The sequence below is a fragment of the Ornithorhynchus anatinus genome, chromosome 3 (assembly GCF_004115215.2).
Source record: "Ornithorhynchus anatinus isolate Pmale09 chromosome 3, mOrnAna1.pri.v4, whole genome shotgun sequence".
In the NCBI taxonomy this organism is placed as follows: domain Eukaryota; kingdom Metazoa; phylum Chordata; class Mammalia; order Monotremata; family Ornithorhynchidae; genus Ornithorhynchus; species Ornithorhynchus anatinus.
In genome coordinates, this window is record NC_041730.1 from 60,872,258 (window position 1) to 60,887,546 (window position 15,289).

General features: G+C 46.2%; 1 protein-coding gene across 3 annotated transcripts in view; it reads right to left on the reverse strand.

Annotated features, from left to right (window-relative positions):
• KIAA1328 (KIAA1328 ortholog) overlaps positions 1-15,289 on the reverse strand; it is a 320,218-nt gene that overhangs the window by 26,192 nt on the left and 278,737 nt on the right. For all 3 annotated transcript variants that reach the window (XM_029060661.2, XM_039911486.1, XM_029060660.2), the window contains one exon: positions 13,192-13,300. In XM_029060661.2, the coding sequence (XP_028916494.1) occupies positions 13,192-13,300 (109 nt within the window). The remainder of the gene's footprint in view (positions 1-13,191; positions 13,301-15,289) is intronic.

A 15,289-nucleotide genomic window follows, 5' to 3' on the forward strand; every position in this document is an offset into this window, starting at 1 on the left:
AGAGGAGAAGTCTTGTGGCTACTTGGGAGGCTAAAATCCCAACCACCTTGGACTCGCCAGCATGCAAATACCAGCCGTTTTCTGGATCGCCCCTGGGGGACTGGAGCAGGTCTGCTCCCTCATGGGTCGGTCCCGGCACAGACTCTCAAACACGCTTTCAAATAGTCTTGTGGAGAAGGAAGATCGTAAAGTTTACAGTGCCATTTGATTTACTCAATGCCCACCATTCAAAAATCCAAAAAACACAATTCTAATGCCACAGAATTTCTTTTATTGGTTTTAAATAATTCAAAATGAATGCAAAACCCAGAAGGTTTTTAAGCTGTCAAAATTCTGGAAGGATATATTCCTCATGCAACTCCAGAAACGTTAAGCATAAATAAATGGTCCAACATTTCTAAATCTTTTTCACCATTTTCTCTGGCATTCAGCCAATTCAGAGGTGCGGCCCCATCTCCAACTCTACTATAGTCTGCTCAACCCCCTCAAGCAATCAAGGGTAATTACTGAGCACCTTCTGTGGGCACAGCATTGTATTAAATGCTGGGGAAAGTAGAATAGACTAAGTAGACACAAACCCTGTTTTTAAGGAGCTTGCCAAAAGACATTAAAGTAAATTAGTGGTTGGTCTAATGGATAGAGGAGGGGCCTTGGAGTTCTAATCCCAGCTCTGCCACATGTCTGCAGTGTGACCCTGGGCAAGTCACTTCTCTTCCCTGTGCCTCAGTACCCTAATCTGTAAAATGAGGTCATATGGTCCACTATGACCAAGAGAACTTTAAATGGAGTGATTTCAATCACTCAGTCAATCCATCAATGGTAGTTATTGAATGCTAGAAGATAGGCCTGGGAGTCAGAAGGACCTGGGTTCTAATCCCAGCTCTGCCACTTGTCTGCTGTGTGACCTTGGGCAGGTCTATTCAAGTAACTTCTCGGTGCCTAAATTCCCTTATCTGTCAAATGGGATTAAGACTATGAGCCTTATTTGGGACAGAAACTGTGTTCAACCTAATTATCTACCCCAGCACTTAGAACAGTGTCTGGAACATAGTAAGGGTTTAACAAATAGCACAATTATTTTTACTGTATACAACATAACAGAGTTGGTAGACATGTTCCCTGCTCACAACAAGCTCAGTCTAGAGGGCTCTGGACACAATTTGATTTTGGCTCCTTGGGGAAAATACCACCTCAACACTTTCAACCCCTTCAGTTTGAGAGGGTCGCTTACTCAAGAGATGGGAGTTTCAACCCCACAAGTGAGTCTGCACCAAACAGCCCAGATCTAGGCTCACCTCAGCAAAACTTTACAACCCCCAGGCCCAAATCTCCAGATGCTGTAGTTCTGATCACACTGTCAACCGTAAGCATAAAGTCAAAGTATTTTGCCAGCAGAAACCCTTAGGCAAAATTTTCTTGGGCAATAATGTGGATCATTGCTATTTATAGTAATACAAAACTGACATGTTCTTCCCTTCTTCCCTGCTCTCTTTCTCCAATTTGAATTGCCTGAAGGATCACAATATGGAAAAACCAAAAATGCTAAGTGACCTGGGGCCGTGGTAACTGCTCACCTCCAGTAGGGCAGCGAGAGAAACACAGTGGCCAAGTGTGAAGAGCAAGGGCCTGGGAGTCAAGAGACCTGAGTTCCAATCCCAGGTCCTCCACTTGTCTGGGGTGTGACTTTGGGCAAGTCTTTTCATTTCATTTTGGCTCAATTTCCTCATCTATAAAATGGGGTTAAAAATCCTCGTTCTCCCTCCTCCTTATACTGTGAGCCTCGTGGAACTGAGTCTGAATCTGACTTGACTGATGTGAATCTAACTCCAGTACTTAGTACAGTGTTTGGCACCTAGTAAGTGCCCAACAAATAGCACTGTACCTATCTATCATATCAGTTCCCGGGCTGTGCCATCCTGGGTCGGAATTATTCCCCATAGATCTCTCATCTCAAATCCTTTGACATAAGAAGCAGAAGGGAAGAAAATGGATGAATAAAGAACAGAGTTAAGTTCAAGATCAAGAAAGTGAAACTTTTCAGAACGTGGTGGGGATTTGTATCATATTGTATCATGTTGCTATATTACCGATTTCGTTTATTACTGTTTATTGTTGTCAGTGCTGCCACCCACCTCTCTGGCCTCGCCATGTCCCTCCTCCCCCCCTCCCCCCTCCCGCCCCTTCCTATCCTCCCCTTCCCCTTCCCCTCTCTCGCTCAGCTCTTTCCCGCTCTCTCCTCTGTCTCCTCCCCCCCTCCTCTCTCCCGCCCTAGAACCCCACTTTACCAGCGCTACCCCTCTTCCCCCTCCCCCTACTCTTCCCCCCACCAAACCCCCTCTTCACCCCCTCCCCCCTTCTCTCTTCCCCACCCATGCCCCATCCCAGTCCTCTTGTCCCACCGCCACCCCTCATCCCCCTCTCCTCGTCCAGGGCCCCGCCACCTCATTCCCATCCAAACCCTCCCCTCCCCCCGCCCTTCCCCCCCTCCTCCCCTTGCACCCACAGCTACTTTCAAGTGTGGCCTCTGGAACCCCCGCTCTATTACAGGCAAGCTACCTTTCATCCATGACCTTTTCCTCTCCCGCTCTCTCCTCCTCCTCGCCCTTTCGGAAACGTGGCTCTCTCCCGAAGACACGGTCTCCGCCGCCGCTCTCTCCAGCGGAGGCCTCTCCTTCTCCCACTCCCCCAGACTCACCGGTAAGGGAGGAGGCGTCGGCTTCCTCCTCTCGCCCCGTTGCGGCTTCCGCACTATCCCTCCTCCCCCCTCCCTCTCCTTCCCCTCCTTCGAAGCCCATATCATTCGCCTCTACCACCCACTCCAGTTACTTGTCGCCGTCATCTACCGCCCTCCCGGTCCCACCTCCGACTTCTTCAACCACCTTGACCCCTTTCTCACCTTCCTCCTCTCCTTCTCTCTGCCCACTCTGATCCTTGGAGACTTCAACATCCATACGGATGTACCCGACGACTCCTCTGCCGCCCGCCTGCTATCCCTCCTCGACTCTGCCGACCTCCTCCTCCACCATACCGCGCCCACTCACCGACTCGGTCACACCCTCGATCTCGTCATCTCCTACCGCTGCACTATCTCCTCACTCACCAACTCTGAAATTCCTCTCTCTGACCATAACCTTCTCACCTGCCTCATCTCTCACACTCCCTCCCCCTGCAAATCTTCGCTACTGCCCCACAGAGACCTCCGCTCTCTCGATCCCATCCGTCTTTCCAATAGCATCTCGCCTCACCTTGCCGCCCTGTCCTCTCTTCCCACTCTCGACGAGCGGGTCTCCGCTCTCAACTCCACCCTCTCTACTCATCTCGACTCTCTCGCCCCCCTTTCCCTCCGCCGCTCTCGCTCCACTAACCCACAGCCCTGGATCACCTCCTCCGTCCGCTTCCTACGCGCCTATGCTCGAGCTGCTGAGCGCTGCTGGCGAAAGTCCAAGCACCAAGCCGACCTCACACACTTCAAATTTATCCTTTCCTGCCTTAACTCTGCCCTCTCCTCCGCCAGGCAAAGCTTCTTCTCCTCCCTCATCGACACCCATGCCCGTCACCCCCGCCGATTGTTCCGGACCTTTAACTCTCTCCTTAGGCCCCCTGTTCCACCCCCTCCCCCATCTCTCACCCCTAATGATCTGGCCACCTATTTCCTCACGAAAATCAACACGATCAGGTCTGAGCTCCCCAAAGTCACCCCTCCGCCTCTCCCCTCCCCTCAACAACCCCCTCCCCTACTTTCCCATCCTTCCCTGCAGTATCCTCAGAGGAGATCTCCTCCCTCCTCGCAAGTGCCACCCCCTCCACCTGCGCCTCGGACCCCATTCCCTCTCACCTTCTTAAAACCATCGCCCCTGCCCTCCTCCCTTCCTTAACCTCTATTTTTAACCACTCAATCTCCAAGGGCTCCTTCCCCTCTGCCTTCAAACATGCCCACGTCTCCCCCATCCTAAAAAAACCCGCTCTTGACCCCACTTCCCCCTCCAGTTATCGTCCTATCTCCCTACTACCCTTCCTTTCCAAAATCTTAGAACGAGTCGTCTACAATCGATGCCTAGAATTCCTTAATTCCCATTCTCTCCTAGACCCCCTCCAATCTGGCTTCCGTCCCCTCCACTCTACCGAGACTGCTCTCTCTAAGGTCACCCATGACCTCCTTCTTGCCAAATCCAATGGCTCCTACTCCATTCTGATCCTCCTTGACCTCTCTGCTGCCTTTGACACTGTCGACCATCCCCTCCTCCTCCATACCTTATCTCACCTTGGCTTCACGGACTCTGTCCTCTCCTGGTTCTCCTCTTACCTCTCTGGACGATCATTCTCGGTCTCCTACGCTGGAGCCTCCTCCCCCTCCCATCCTTTAACTGTTGGAGTTCCTCAAGGGTCAGTTCTTGGCCCTCTTCTGTTCTCCATTTACACTCACTCCCTCGGTGAACTCATCCGCTCTCACGGCTTTGACTACCATCTCTACGTAGATGACACGCAGATCTACATCTCCACCCCTGTCCTCTCCCCCTCCCTTCAGGCTCGCATCTCCTCCTGCCTCCGGGACGTCTCCACCTGGATGTCGGCCCGCCACCTAAAACTCAACATGAGCAAGACTGAGCTCCTCATCTTCCCTCCCAAGCCCGGTCCGCTCCCAGACTTCTCCATCACCGTGGATGGCACGACCATCCTTCCCGTCCCGCAGGCCCGCAATCTCGGTGTCATCCTTGACTCGTCCCTCTCGTTCACCCCACACATCCTATCCGTTACCAAGACCTGCCGGTTTCACCTCTACAATATCGCCAAGATCCGCCCTTTCCTCTCCACCCAAACGGCTACCTTACTGTTACGGGCTCTCGTTATATCCCGGCTAGACTACTGTGTCAGCCTTCTCTCTGACCTCCCTTCCTCCTCTCTCGCCCCGCTCCGGTCTATTCTTCACTCCGCTGCCCGGCTCATCTTCCTGCAGAAACGATCTGGGCATGTCACTCCCCTTCTTAAACAACTCCAGTGGTTGCCTATCGACCTCCGCTCCAAACAAAAACTCCTCACTCTAGGCTTCAAGGCTCTCCATCACCTTGCCCCTTCCTACCTCTCCTCCCTTCTCTCTTTCTACCGCCCACCCCGCACGCTCCGCTCCTCTGCCGCCCACCTCCTCACCGTCCCTCGGTCTCGCCTATCCCACCGTCGACCCCTGGGTCACGTCCTCCCGCGGTCCTGGAACGCCCTCCCTCCTCACCTCCGCCAAACTGATTCTCTTTCCCTCTTCAAAACCTTACTTAAAAATCACCTCCTCCAAGAGGCGTTCCCAGACTGAGCTCCTCTTCCCCCTCTACTCCCTCTGCCATCCCCCCTTTACCTCTCCTCAGCTAAAGCCTCATTTTCCCCTTTTCCCTCTGCTCCTCCACCTCTCCCTTCCCATCCCCACAGCACTGTACTCGTCCGCTCAACTGTATATATTTTCGTTACCCTATTTATTTTGTTAATGAATTGTACATCGCCTTGATTCTATTTAGTTGCCATTGTTTTTACGAGATGTTCTTCCCCTTGACGCTGTTTAGTGCCATTGTTCTTGTCTGTCCGTCTCCCCCGATTAGACTGTAAGCCCGTCAAACAGCAGGGACTGTCTCTATCTGTTGCCGACTTGTTCATCCCAAGCGCTTAGTACAGTGCTCTGCACATAGTAAGCGCTCAATAAATACTATTGAATGAATTTAATGCTACTCAAACCCTACTCCTCTTCTTCTGCCTCCATTTCCTCCTCCTCCTCTTCCCCAATAATTCTATGGCTGCATCTTCAAAGTTTACTCATCTATCTTGCTTAGCTAGAAACAAGTACCTGCCTTATAGGTACAGAGCATAAATATGCAGAGTTCTACATGTGGATGCGAACGCTTTCCTCCGTGACTGCATTGCATAAAACAGGAAGTACCTCAGCTAGAGGTACATTTAACAAAGACAAAAGTTCCACTTGTCCCAGTCGTCTTATGTTTTTGACAGCCAATGATACTTTTTTATGAAAATAGAACCCCCAAAATTAACGAGGTCCTTTAAACACTGTCACTTCCTAGTCTGGGTAGAATTTCTCTTCCTTTAAAGACAGATACTTAAAGGGACTAATGGCCCAGGCCGCTCACTCCTCCTATCTAGAGCAGATTTTCTTGGCTTCAGATGGAGGATGCTGTCTTAGAGCATGCCAACAGAAAGTTTTCCTATCAAACTTCAGCCAGACCTTACACCTGGGCTGCTGAAGGGGAAGGGAAAAATTCCGAAAGGGGGAAGAGGGTGAACAGATTGAGAGGGTTTTATACCCGACTGTCATGTGGGTCGTGTTTTCCTCTCTTTATCGGGTTTGAAACAATAACCCACTGGTTGTCGTACGACTGAGTGATGGAAACCTTGCCAACAACTTCAAAAACTGACAGGATTTCTGTTGAACTGAACAATCCCAGAAGACATTTCTCCTCATTTTAATATAAAATCCTGTCAGATCTACATAGCTGGATGAAAGAAAAAAAAATCCACACACAACACTTAAGAGGTTATGCAGCTGTTACAGACCTATTTCCCCCAGTCAAATTTGGAATACAAGACTATGAAAAAGACTGAAAGATCCAATGCTAGATTAATGCAAATATCTGCCTGTTTGCGAGTGTACTTTTTGATTAAACTGGCATACATTAAGTACAATTAGAACAGTTATTTATAACTAAGAAATACATAATTCTGCATTTTAATGAGGATGACAATTACAGCTGACAGTTGCTAATTAACATTAATCCCTGTTTGCTACGAATCAGAGAGTCTCAATACAGGTCGTTATTGTTGCCAGTGGACACGTAATGTTGTTGTACAGGAAAGAGTTAATGCTACACACGTGTGTGTGTGTGTGTGTCCAAACCTCTCCCTTAGATCTGCCGGGCCCACATTCATTCATTCTTAATAAACAGTCTCACAAATTGAGGATCTGCATGCCAAACTTGGCAGTTTTGTCACATCAGTTGGGGAAATGTAAGGGGAAATGGAATATGGCCAGGACAGAGCACTGTCCTAATTGATACCCTCCTTCCCAGGATTCCTTACAAAGACCACAGACTGCGTGTAACCTCCTCAGGAAAACCATGTTCCCATGCCTTCCTCTCAGCCGCCGGCCTGGTTCCGTGGAGGAATGGGGATTAAGACTGGGAGCCCCATGTGGGACAGGGACTGTGTTCAACTCGATTAGCTTGAACTACCCCATTGCTTACAACAGTACCTGACACAGAGTAAGTGCTCAACAAATACACAAATACTAAAATGGAATAATAGAGGCCCCACCGCCTCCCTAGGCAAATGCCGCCAGCCCCATCGCAAGGGAAACCAGAGCCTTTTCCTGGCTCGTTCTCTCGTGTCCCCCTGGGCAGAGACAGTCAGTGCAAGATCGATGTTGGTTACAGACCCAACGCACTGTTGAGAAAGGGGTAACACAGCTCTAAGTGAGGAAAACTCTAACACGCCATTTACCTGTGCTGTAAATTTCCCATTTATTTTGCAAGCGAGAGCTAGATGGGGTATTTCTGCATACAGAGGTGCCCAACTAAAATCGGAATAAGTGATATTAATGTCCTATGGTCAGTATTATTGAACCTCGAAAGCAATAAACTTTATGAGTCGATAAATATTACATTTGCAACATAGTTAACATTCCTCTACTGTCTCTGGCACTTATTACACATTGTAACCGCAAGTCTACAATACATTATTCATATTTGGGGTGTCACTGAGTGATGGATTGCTGTAGGAGAGGCTGTCCTTTAAATAAATCAACAAATAAAAATGCAAATGTTAACATTTTCAGCCACAACTTTTTCCATCTTGAATGTGGAATGAAAATTTCACATTATATCGACAGCCAGCAGAGAGAACAATTAACAACCTACACTGTGAATAAGAGAGATTAATTTGCCGACGTCTGGTTTTATCACCTGCATATGGAACTCTATTGGACTTTTCTGGCCGTTAGTTCTCTTCAGGGAAAAAAGGAAAACTTGTCTCCTATCAGCTTTCCCTCCACCCCCACTCCCCTTGGCACGTCTGGAAAAGACAGCGTGGGGAGGTGTGGTTGCAAAAGCTCCTCATGCCCCTCACTCCCGTCTACCTGGAGTCTGGAAAGAAGAATTCAAAGCATTTCCATTCCATTAAGAGTTTGGGACTAACTAAAAAAAGTTATATGAGAAAACATATTCCCTCCTCAACACCTTGAAGAGAAGGAAATCATTCAAATGCCTGTCACACTGAGATGTCGAAAACAGTTCCGGCATGTCACCCCAGTAAGTGATTTTCAGAGCACTGCAGGGATTTTTCAAGTCTGCACTTTGCTTAATGGGTCCATAATACGCCAATGTGCCCTGCTAAGTATAAAACTAGGTGAGCTCCACATTGTTTTACCTAGTCCGATGTTCATTGCTTATGTAGTCTCTGAACGCATATATTTACCCGATCTGAGCAGCTTCACGGGCCAATGGATAAATGATCTTCCCTCTTAAAGTCCATTAACGCAAGTTTACCCAGAGGACTGCTTTCCTAACTTGTCCACCTTTCAGAGGTCAGTATGGGGTGTTTTGCAAAATCCAGGACATGGGCATTTTCATCTTCCCTGTCATGCTGTTTTGAAGGAGAAAGGCAGCCGCCATAAATGAATTAAGACGGCATTAAGGGTTTGATTTAAATCTGCCCCCTCAAGAAAACTGAGCACTCTAGTTGAAAATTCACTTTGTCTCCCCTTGATTTACCCAATGGTGCTAAACCCTGGAGGGATTTTGCCACATTTGGGGCAATATATTGTTTGTTGTGAACACATGTAAGGTAGACACAAACTATTTGGGGAGTTTTATATTCCTACTGCTTGGGTAGAGATGTTACTTTCAGAGGGAGAGTTTTCTCAAATACTTTTAGGGCCCCTTCTTTACTCCACTTTAATATTTTGAAACAATAAGCACATCGCCCTGAAAGCAAAGCACGGATTAATTTTATCTCCGTTCTGTGCCAAAACTCATGGCAGAATTGGCCGCTCCTGAGTCAGCTGTGCCTAGCTTCTCTGTCGGTTTGACGTTGCCCATTTGCCCGGAGGTGACTGAGAACCTCCATTTTTCCATCAATCACTGGTATATATTGAGCGCTTTGGAGAGTACAGTAAACATAGTTGGGAGACACATTCCCAGCCTTCAACAAGCTTACAGTCTAGAAGGGGAGATACACAAGAAAATAAAATATGATATGTACATAATTGCTATGGTGCTGAGGGTGGGGTGAGTATCAAGAACTTCAAGGGTACAGATCGTTTGTTGATCCTATACCAAATAGGATGGATATCAGGGAATTTCTTCGAAATCATCGCACTCACGGGACCGTCAACTAGAAAATTTTCCCTCGGCCGATGCTACATGCATCATGATTTTTCCAAATGCAGTTTGGAGCATCCCCCACTGAAAATTCTGTATCTAGTTTTGACTCTCACAGCAGAAAGTTTTGAGTCACCATGGCTTTTCGTGGTCCTGTATCAGGCAGCCTGTCATTTCTGATTGGGTGCACTCTCATTCGGTAGACCCAGCACTCTGACAACATCATGCTCTGTGCCTTTCCCACATCATTGGCCCATTGGCATTGTGCAGGGAACTTCAGAATGGTGAGCTTTCAACTGTTACTGGAATGTATATAACAGAGAAGGTCTGGTGACTTTCTAGACCACTCTAGACTATAAGTGCCTGGTGGGCAGGGAGTGTGTCGACTAACTCTGTTTGATTGTATTCTCTCAAGTACTTAGTACACTGCTCTCCACATAGAAGATGCTCAATAGTAGTAATAGTATTTATTAATAATCATAATGGCATTTTTAAGTGCTTACTATTTGCCAAGCACTGTACTAACCACTGGGGTAGATACAAGTTAATCAGGTTGTGCTACATGGGGCTCACAGTCTTAATCCCCATTTTACAGATGAGGTAACTGAGGCACAGACAAGTTAAGTGACTTGCCCAAAGTCATACAACTGACAAGTGGCGGAGCTGGGATTAGAACCCACCCTCTGACTCCCAAGCCCGTGCTCTTTCCACTAAATCATTTATTAATATTAATACTATTTATTAAGTGCTTACTGGGTTCAGAGCACTGTACTAAGTGCTGCGAGAGAACACACACTTGAGAATTAGATCCAGTTCCTGTCCTTCAGGGGGCTCAGACTCTAACAATAAATACCACCGATTGACTGATTTCACTTATAAATCTAACACCGTTAAAACAAATTCACAGGACTTTAATGTTAACAAAAAAATGTTTTTTCATACTTTGTATTCCTTTATCATACTTAGTAAAGGTTCAGAATGCTTATTTTTATTTATGTCACCTGATGGAACTGAAACTGCAGGTCTCTTAACCTCCTTTGTTGCCCACTTTGCCATCAGCTTTAAAGCACTCAATCAACTCATCCCTTTATATCTTACCTTCCTGATTTTCTATTTCAACTCAGTCTGCACACTTCGCTCCTCTAACTTCAACCTACTCACTGTACCTCCATCTCATCTACCTCACCGCCGACTCCTCGCCCACATCCTGCCCCTGGCCTGCAACTCTCTCCCCCTTCATATATGACAATCACTCTCCCCATCTTCAAAGCCTTATTAAAAACACATCTCCTCCAAGGTCTTCCCCGAATAAGCCCTCATTTCTTCTTCTCTCACTCCCTTCTCCATCGCCCTTGCACTAGCTTTTGCACTCTTTATTCACCCTACCCTCCGCCCCACAGCACTTATGTACATATCCATAATTTATTAATTTATATGAATGTCTGTCTCCCCCTTTAGTCTGTAAGCTCGTTGCAGACAGGGAACGTGTCTACCAACTCTGTTACAGTGTATTGTCCCAAGCGTTTGTGCACAGAATAAGTGCTCAAGAAATGCAATTGACTGATTGACTGATTGATTACTATCCCCAGGTACCCTGGGGAACCTAGCTAGCCCTCATAGTTACCAGAGAAACGTATAACATACACACACACACACACACACACACACACAAACACACACCCCGTATTTTGGTACCTAGAATGAAAAAAAGGAAAGACATCAAAACTCCTTGACTTCTGTTGAGATGATGGTAGTTGAACTAGACAAACCTACTAAGATTCCAAAGTAAAACTGATCCGCATTTTTGGTTATTTATGAAAGCATCCTAACAGGTAGACAAGGGGTTTATAGATTATTTATGTGATACATTTATCCGGCAAACCTAAAGTCTGAATTAAAGGCTTTAACCCTTCAAAGGCCAATATAACAACACGCTGACAGTACTCTAGCTATTACGGCCCCTTAAAGCTGCTAGAATTCTCAATATCGATGAATTTCATGAGTTCGATGGGCAGGCTAAGCTTATAAGTATTCAGTGATGAATAGGGAATGACCTGCTGCCCCAGAAGGCTTGCTGATGAAGGAAAGGCTCAGCTTGAGGGCCCTGCCGAAATACTGGTCCATTTGCCACTGTAGATTTTGGAAGCACACCGTTAAGGAAAAGTGCTTCACGGTTGTTTACCCGGAGCAAGTCCACGAATGCTCCACAAAGGTATCTAATTAAACAGAGATAATCCTACGAGCATTAAAATACAACAGAGCTTTTCACTGGTCAATAAAAGAAACCCGTAATGTCACGATGAGCTGATCAGGTGTGTTCCGATCACACTGCTGTTGTGGCCTGGTTTCTACCCTTGTTTGATACGACCACCTGAGCTGAATTCCCTGGCTCTGGTCTATTTTAAATCCGATTCTTGAAACAGGCACAAAGCATTTTATCTTAAAATTTCTTTTCATGGTTGTTGTTTCAATGGGAAATTAAGAGCAAGGAAGGCTCAGTCCTTCTGCAGTGTGGCCCAGGGAAAGCCAGCTCTGCCATTTACCTCCCATGTGACCTTGAGCAAGTCATTTCACTTCTCAATGCCTCAATTTCCTCACCTGTAAAATGTGGTCTCAATCAATCAATGGGATTTTCTGAGAACTAGAGCTCACTCTGTGCAGGGCACTGTACTAAGCTCTCGGGAATTAGCAAACATGTTCCCTGCACATAACGATCTTACAGTCATTCTTCCTTCCCTCTTAAAGTGTGAGCCCCACATGGGACAGGGACTGTCCGATCCACATATACTTATCTATCCCCAGCACACAGTGCTTGGCACACTGTATGTGCTTAAAACAAGGTTATCATTACATTATTACAGACGTCAAAATCAGACTTGATTACCTGGGATTTTCTCATTTCTGTACTGCAAATTTCCACTGAAGAGAGAAATAAAGATCTGATCTCTCATGAGGACCTGAAGCAAAATCAAACTGGGCTTTTAACTCATGATGCCTGACGTAGCCATGCCTTCTTTCCACTGTGCCTCACATCTCACATGCGAGCCTGCCTATTGGGGAGATAAACTTAACCCAACTAATTCTGTACTGCATGTTCACGGGAAGAAGAAATATAGTTATGATGGATTTAAAATGTCATTAGCAAGTATTGATTTGAAGTAAATGCCTGTGTGGACATACCCCTAGCACACATACACACACTCTCTCACTGAGGCTTGGGAGCTATAATCTCAGGGCAAAATTGCCATTAGCTTCACAGCTTTGAAAACAATCCCATTTCCCTTTTCTTTATTGGAGTAAAAGTCATCCTGCTGTTAGGGCAAAGCCTGTGTGGTTGACATACAGTATAATTAGAAGCTGTTGACTTAATGTAATTTTGTTGCTTGTCATTAAATATAAAATAACATTTGTGCAAAACATTTTTAAGGAATGCCATTTGATAAAATTGAGTGGGGGTGGGGGGGAGGCAAAGGGATTAAAATCATCAAGTGGATTTAAAGCCGAACGGGGGTTAACACTATCCCCTTAAATTATTTACAAGTATATTAAATATGTCAGGACTTGGGGCATAAAATACTTTCGGTGGAAAATCTAAGTAAAATTAAAGCGATATAACTTGGCATATTTCTACTTTTCTTCTTCTAACAAGCAATTTAAGGCTTACCATAAATGTCAAAGGATCCAGCCGTTCGGAGTTTACAATATCCATCTCGCGCTGGCATGTGGTAATATAGGCATTTGGCCCCGCCCCCATCCCCCACTCATCTGGGAGAGGGTATTGGCTGCATATGTGGAATGTTAAACCAAAGGTCACCCGGGAGCTTACCGTAGAGTGTCACGTTGGATAGGCGATGTGGCGGTGTTTACAAGCTCCTTCCAGCTGCCGGTCAGCCCAGGAGAGGTGGACACATCTTTTCTAGACCCTGAAGCTACACCTGTGCAGAGAAGTAAAGGCATTCGGTCAGGAATTAGATGGAGGGAAAATCTGGAAAGGCTGCTCACTGCAGTGCATTATTAGCGAAATCCCTGAGCTTAAAAAATGTGCACGCTTCTAAGACAACATGGTAGTCTGTCAAAAATTCAATAAGATTTGACTGTTGGGCATGGGGCAAGGAAGCTTTTGCCCAGTGAGGCTTCGAGATACTGACCAACCGACGACAGTCGTCCCAGCTGAGATTTCCTCATTTGGTTTCACTCTGATAACTCATAATAGTCCAGCTAAATGGGGTCTTCCAAGTCTTTCGCAAAAAGTTATATTTCAGTACTTTTTCTGTCCTTTATCACTAAAAGACACCTTTCCTCTCTCTGAAGAAAACTCTAGGGAAATTATATGACAGACGACCAAGTTTCACACATGCCAGAAAAAAAAATCCCATTCTTAAAAGCTGAAACATCATCTGGACATTTTCTGGACTCTTGCCATTCTGGCTGGATATTTCCAAGGCTCATAATAGGAGGTGCTTTTCTTAAGTCCATGGGCTCTGGAGAGATTTGGGGTTTACTCTGGAATTTGTCAATACCTGGGTCGTGTGATCTGTGGGCTCTGTGTTTCTTCCAGATTTGCTAGATTCTGAGTAAGGGCCTTCTGGTTGGGCCTGGTGAGTCCTCTACAACCCCTGAGAAAAAGCAATGGGATGAACCCTGTGCGTTGCCTCCTTCCTAGAAAAATAGGCAATTCCACTCCCAATTTTCTGCTTTTTTTCATTCGCACTGCAGAGTAAGGGGTCAAATAACCTTATATTCTACTATTTCTCCTATGTGTAATTTATTTTAATTTCTCTTTCCCCCTTTAGACTGCAAACACCTCATTTGCAGGGATTATAATACTATCCTACTGGATTTTCCCAAGCACTCAGTACAGTGCTCTGCAAACAGTAAGCACTCAATAAATGAGGAGCAGAATAGCCTAATAGAAAGAGCATGGGCCTGGGAGTCGGAGATCCTGGGTTCTAATCCCGCCTCCACCACTGTCTGCTGTGTGACCCTGAGCAAGTTACTTAGCTTCTCTGGACCTCAGTTACCTCATCTGTAAAATGAGGATTAAGACTGTGAGCCCCATGTCGGGCATGGACTGTGTACAACCCGATTATCTTAATAATAATAATAATGTTGGTATTTGTTAAGCGCTTACTATGTGCCGAGCACTGTTCTAAGCGCTGGGGTAGACATAGGGGAATCAGGTTGTCCCACGTGGGGCTCACAGTCTTAATCCCCATTTTACAGATGAGGGAACTGAGGCACGGAGAAGTTAAGTGACTTGCCCACAGTCACACAGCCGACAAGTGGCAGAGCTGGGATTCGAACTCATGAGCCCTGACTCCAAAGCCCGTGCTCTTTCCACTGAGCCACGCTGCTTCTCCGTGGGGTAGATCTTATATCTACCCCACTGCTTAGTACCATGCCTGGCACATAGTAATTGCTTAACAAATACCATTAAAAATAAATATCACTGATTGACTGATTGATCGATTGATTGGAGTCCATTTGAAGGGGATTGCTAAGGCCTGCTAAGCAAACAGCAGAGGATCAGGGGGAAGCCCCAAATGGGAGGTGAATGCTTCAGTGAATGCTCAGAGATGCTAATATTCCTAAACTGTCCCTAACAGCTGAGAGGGAAAGAGGAGATATAGGGAGACAAGGGTTCCTAGCTTTCTGAAGCAATCAAATGAGGAGTATTAATGAAAAGATGGTCAAAGGAAAAGAAGAGGGACACACATAAGCATGAGGAGCCCTGAAATGGGAGCTTGAAATTTTCAGGTGGGCCCTCTTGAAATCTGATGGGAGAAAACTCATGGTGAAAATATTAATAACAATGGAGACTTAGCTACCTGAGAGAGACAGATGAGAAAAATAGTGAGAGGATGGCAGTAGAATTTATCCTGGCAAAGGCAAGGATATGTGGAGCCCTGACTCCTTGGCAGTCT